Consider the following 5944-nt stretch of genomic DNA (forward strand, 5'->3'; position numbering starts at 1 on the left):
GGCATTGGCTTGAGTGAAAGTGCTTGATAGATTTGGGCAGATCCAAGCTTATTGGTCTTTACCTCACATCGAAGCAGCTGGTAAACCTAAATCCCAATTGTAATCATGAATGGGAAATGTTTAGCGAGGATAGCGTCAACGGGGTCTATCAAATGGGTCTTAAGGTTCGGAACCGTGGCCTGACATTTCTCTCACTTGGCCGGGTGAAGCATTTCCCTACTCTCCGATTCAGGTGTTAACTTGCCATTACTTTAATCGCAGCGCCTTGACCTCCGTTGGAAAGTAATATCGAGTGCCTCCCCGCATCACTATGGAGATAATCGTGAAGCCGACAGATTAGCTTTTTCATGTGTTTTAAACCCCCCAAACCACCCCCCATCAAATCTAGGTAAACCTCACTTGCGCTCACCTACTAGTGCCTGTGCCCGCAAACTAGTGCCTCTCCTGTTTTGGTTGTGTGGAACACGTTATATCCGAGGACCCTACGGAGGAGTACTGGCACCGTGGGGAGGTGGGTTGTCTGGGCATGATGGCTTGGGGTCAATGTCGGTCAAATGCTGGACATTAGTCATCCCGCGTTATGTCGCATAGGATGCCCCACATGAAACATGAAGTATGATAGATCGGAAAAACCCATCAGTGTCTAAATGCCAAGTTGTGCGCACTCCAGAACTACCATCCTTTGTAGGGGCTTGGACTGTCACGATAGTTGGACTGGTAATGAAATCACTCATTCTAATAGAGCAGGGGATCACAGAGAATCACTCGTGGAAAAACTTTTCGTCGGACCGCTCTCGGGTCACATGTCCTTGTTCACACGCCCCCGTTAATCCTGAACGGATACCGTGAAGGGAAATGCGTTGGTGGAAGGGAAGGCCAATAGAGTACTGGCTACAGGGCATCTGTCCCTGCAGGAGGAAAAAGGTGTTTCTTCATAATGCCTCCGCTAATCTGTTAAAGCTTTGGAACTGGCGGCACCGTCACTATTTCCGGGAATATGACATCCCGAAAGGTGAAAATTGTGGCAAATTTTTCAAACCCATCCGAAGGCTCATCACACAGACTCGATATCACAATGGGAAAAAAATTTAAGAATGGTGGCCAAACCAAATCAATTTTTAGAGCAATGAAAACAACTACCTAAGACACAGGAACCCCTCGCCTCCAACTAGAGAAACCAAAAAATGTCCACGTGAACACTAACGTCGAAGATATCCTGCCAGCATGTGCGCAAATGCTAGCATATGCCTTCTCGATCGGTCCCCGAAAACTGCATTCGTACACTACCACCAGCAGCGGAAAGACGCCATGTTGTCGTTCCAGGTTCCAAGGTTTCCGTATCCGGGGTATCCAAAAGCTACAGAGGCGGTACCGCTGCAGTTGGGGTCGGTGAAGATTTGGCAGGTGGTACCTTGAGAGAGAATATCAGCAGAGCCCATCAGAGTAATTTTGGATCAGGAGATAGTAATACCTGGGTCGGGGCCGAAAGAGCTGATGCTGTATCTCCAGTCGTTGTTCCAGCCGGTGCAGCCGCCGTTTGTGGCAATGCAGAGGTATCCACTTGCTCCATTGAAGTTGCTGGAGTGATCGCATTAGCTTTGGGAGGGGAAGGGGGATATTGAGCGAGGCATTGCTTACCTATCCTTGGTCACATAGACGCATCCAGGGGTTCTCTTTTCAAGACTCTCCTATTGTGGAAGTTAGTCACTGCCCCTCAAATCCAATTGATAGAAGATAGCTTGCTACTCACCAGATCTCTGGCGTCCATCCCGGTAGCAGCAACGGGAACGTCGTTTTCTTTGGGAGTGATGACGGTGCCCTTGGGGCGGGGCTTCGTTTCTCCGACCGAGCTGGCGAACTTTGAGAATTCACTGATCGTGCCGTCCCAACCGTGCTCGGACTTGATATCTCTGGCCTCAACACCAGTCGGAGTAGCGGTAACACCGGCAGTGAGGAGAGCCACCAACAAGGAAGAGAGGAATGCCTTGGTCTGCATTTTGGATAAGAATGGCTTGAAGATCGAAATGAGTCGAAGAAGTGGATATCAAAGCTCTTGGTGGATTGTCAGAGAAGCTGGTGATGGTGAGGAAGCAAGATGGGAGGGGGAGAGGGAGGTTTTTATACCTGAAATCTAAGCTCGGGGCTGGTAGAATTTGATACTGTCAGCGGAGCTACGGCTACTGCATTCGGCGAAATAACTGGACCTCGCGCCAATGCGTCCAAAGTTCCCTGTCTTGGATAGGAGGGCAATAGCACGCACTGCGAAAATTGACCCCCTCGCTTCTGTCCAGAAAAAAAAAGTAAAAAACTTCTGCACATTGCTAACAAAGGCAATCCAACGTCCCAGGGGGGTCCAACTATTCCAGTTATTCCTGAATCGACTTTATTGTGGGTGAGAATTGGTGTTCTGAATAATGGAGCCTTTCGGTAGTTTTAGCATCTCTCTACCCTGTGAGCCAATAAACTCACAGCACGTAAGTCAGGATCCACCAAATAATCAACCTCAGTTAGCCTGCATGCGCTACTAACATCCATTAAGGCCCGAAATGAGATTCACAGCCTACAATTACTAACTGGGTGTCACTTCCTTTGTGTATCTTGAGATTCTGCAGCTTCCTATATTGGAACTTCGGGGTGACCACGGGGACAAGTACCATGACAATAATATTATGACTATTTTCTGAAATCTTACTTTCCTGGGAGAGAAGGGATGAATTGGCCTCCACAGTCAGATAGAGCGCTCGGGTGGGTCTCGTCATCTATCCGACAGAGATACTCGATATATATCTAATGCCGTCTTTGACGTTTTTTCCCCTGGAGAATCCAAACTTCTTTTGGTTAGCTGGACAACGGGAGATTTCCTAAGACTCAGCATTTTAGCGTGGAACGGGAGTCGGAGGGCACAGCTGGTGTAGCTGTTCCTGCAGCAAACCATAGATCTCCAGGCACAGCAGATTTTTTTGCCTTTTTTCCTTGTAACTCAAGTCCAGAGAATTTGCCCAGGGCATTGAAACAGGAAGTTTTTTTTTTTGATAAACAATTAATTCACAAGAACCTCCCCTAATTGGCATTCTACTATTACCAGTATGCCCCACAATTGATATCGCCCGTATATATTCAGTATGTAGAACACCGAGGACAAGACAATCGCTTGGACAGATCTCCGGCCAATAGCAACTACCTTCGCTAGTTTTGACACGAAGGTAAGACAAAACCCAACCTCCCCTGTAGTTACTAAGGGTTCTGCAACTTATAAATCACCCCCCATAGACCGCACACCAAGGGTATTCAGGAATCATACAGGTATTGTAAGCGTGATGAGTATCCACCCTTTACTCCACAATCGGAAGTGGAGCCGGGGACAATTGCCCTTTTTCACTAGCATGGGTTCCATATACTATTACGAGCATTTTGTGCAACAAAGAACGTTGAGGGTTCCCTTTTGGGCCTATAGGTGCAGTGTCGGGGGTGAGGGTGTCAGCAACTACGCCTAGAGTTGCCTATTAGAGAGGAGAAGGTGACTTTGCTACAAGAACGACATGCTCTCTGGGCGCACGAGATAATAAGAATTCGGTCAGGCACTTGCGGTGCCATGCCAAGCTGCGCACCATTTCAGAGCTTTGACTTTAACCTTAAAACCAAACCGCGCCTTGTTTCTCGGCTAGTTGGGAGGTTGGGTTCGGATAAACAATATACCGGTAAAGTGGCATAGCAACAGTAGCCTGGAGTCCGCTATGCCCTTGACCTTCTCTATTACAGGGCCAAATTTGAACTTTCTAACTCTCAATCCCGACAAGCTATGGCCTGATTGAAATTCAAGTCCGATCGTGTGGTGTACAGCACCTACCGAAGAAGTGGTAAGAAATATGACACTGGTATCGTGCTCCTAAAAGGGTCAGGGACAGACCGCCGTCACAGCACATAATTTAGAGAAGACATCGCAAGTCTACTAATCAGCCACTGCCAAAAGCAAGCCTTCTGTCAGCCCCCCCCCCAAAAAATAACATTGCACCTAATTCTACCTTGCCAGCCTCGTACCAACGGAGTGGTCGGAGGGATGGAAGGTCGAACGTTGCCGATAACCGATTATATTCACAATACCAACTAGCAGGCAAGAATTACCGGTATCGTGAGTACAAATACGTTAAGCTTTTAAGGTCCCGTTCCCTAATAATCAATCTCGCGGTGAGTCTTGCGAGGGATTACTTACTGTCCGCATGCTATTTGTCGACGGGATATTTGTAAGAAGGGGTTGTTAGCACTAGGTAAAAATGAAAATAAAATAATTAAATGTCACATACCAGGCAGGCCTGAAGATCCGAATGAGTACAAGCCCCACTGCAGGAGCAATATATCGAGCTACGGTGCTGTGCGTGTATGCAATGCTGGATATCAAAATAGTTTGTGAAAATTGGAACCATCCACAAGAACCCCCTTTGGTCCGCTCGTACTCCACCGGTATAATAGCCCTTTGCCTTCCGAAATTGCTCTGGCCCGGGTGGCACAATTGTGTATAGCACGGAACATGACGGGCGCCAAAGTGCGGGCACCAGTCGTTTCCAACAAAAGAACAGCAGGGGAGTGCACCAGGTCCAATGAACTCACCCACGGTCCTCAAGAATTTCCCCAGCTAGGCCCAATATGGAACGTCAGGGAAGTCAGAGACGTGCTATTAAGGTCTTTTGTTGTACTGTACTGAAATGAGAAAAAGAAAGGGTTGTTGTTGACTATAAGCAATGTAATGTAACATATATCTTTAGAGGCTTTGGACATGGTTATATCTACTGCGGTACTCTGGGTCGAACCCCCTCAAACCCCTGGTAGCTGTACCTGCACTTGCCTTTTACTATCGGATAAGGAAAGCCTAGAATTTGAGAACCCCGAGGTTAGGGAGACAGCTCATAGTTGCAAAAACCTGGGATACTAAGTTACTCGCAATTGCCAACTGCTTTCACCAACCAAGTACTCACAAACTCAGATGCTCTGCCGGCATCTAAAAGACGGGAGACAAAATGAAGAAACCTAAGAAGGAAAAAGATAGAGATAATTCTTCCCATGGCCTAGATAATCCTCGGTTAGGTATTGCAAGGGTGAGAGCTTCCCCAAAGTAAGGGTCTACCTGACTGCGCCCATTGCTACCCTGAATGGTCACTGCCGGGGAGCACTAATTGGTAGTCTAAGGCGAATATAGGTTAGTCCAGTTGTACGAGAGAGCTGACTCGTACTTGTTGGCGCAAGCTGTAATTGTAATTGATGAGCATGGAGTTAGAGCTTAGGGTAATGTTTAGTTATTGATATCTTACCATGTGATTACCAGAATTATAGTCGTGACGGCCTGCACATACATGGGGTCTTGCTGGATAGCTCGGCATCGGTCTCTCCCCTTTCACTTAGTATTTCCTAGTTGTGTATTAACACATCGAGACCTTTCATATCATTGGTAAATGCGTCAGTCGGCTATTGTTATGGAGAAGCATAAGGTCACAACTCACCAGCAGGTAGCAGGAGAACGAAACCCACACCGTGCAAGTACGAGTACAAGGCAGACGAGAGCAGATTACCAACACGATTCTCCGGAGCCACCCTCGCCCGATTTGTCTATGACTTCTCGCTGCTGCAAACTCACGGAGTACCGGTATCCCTTGTGATATTAAGCTTGGTGTAGTGATGACACTTTCTCTTTATAGTGCCTTAGGCACCGACGGAATCTGCTATTATTGGCCTGGATCCCCTGATCCTAGTCCCGTCGTCAGATGCAATATGTCTCGATATTCTACTCTTAATTCCCTGACGTTTGTGGAAACGATTAGGCCCGCATATGCTGCCAGGGCACCTCGCCTATGGCTTGTGAAAAAGCGAAACATAAGCACCATTTTGAGAAAGAAAGGAGAAAGTGTGCGGGAGTTTTTAAAGGGTCTGACCTCGTCGGACCGTGTGAGATCTG

At 47.5% G+C, this 5944-nt stretch overlaps 1 protein-coding gene; it reads right to left on the bottom strand.

Moving 5' to 3' along the window:
* Positions 1–1087: 1087 nt before the first annotated feature.
* On the bottom strand, positions 1088–2074 carry GSTUM_00005622001 (uncharacterized protein). XM_002837732.2 has 4 exons: positions 1751–2074; positions 1639–1688; positions 1472–1578; positions 1088–1411 (listed from the first exon to the last, which is right to left on the bottom strand). Exons 1-4 carry the CDS (start codon positions 1994–1996, stop codon positions 1284–1286), a joined length of 531 nt encoding a protein of 176 aa, XP_002837778.1. The 5' UTR covers positions 1997–2074; the 3' UTR covers positions 1088–1283.
* Between the last annotated feature and the right edge of the window lie 3870 nt (positions 2075–5944).

This window comes from Tuber melanosporum, assembly GCF_000151645.1.
Source record: "Tuber melanosporum whole genome shotgun sequence assembly, scaffold_2, strain Mel28".
NCBI classification, from domain to species: domain Eukaryota; kingdom Fungi; phylum Ascomycota; class Pezizomycetes; order Pezizales; family Tuberaceae; genus Tuber; species Tuber melanosporum.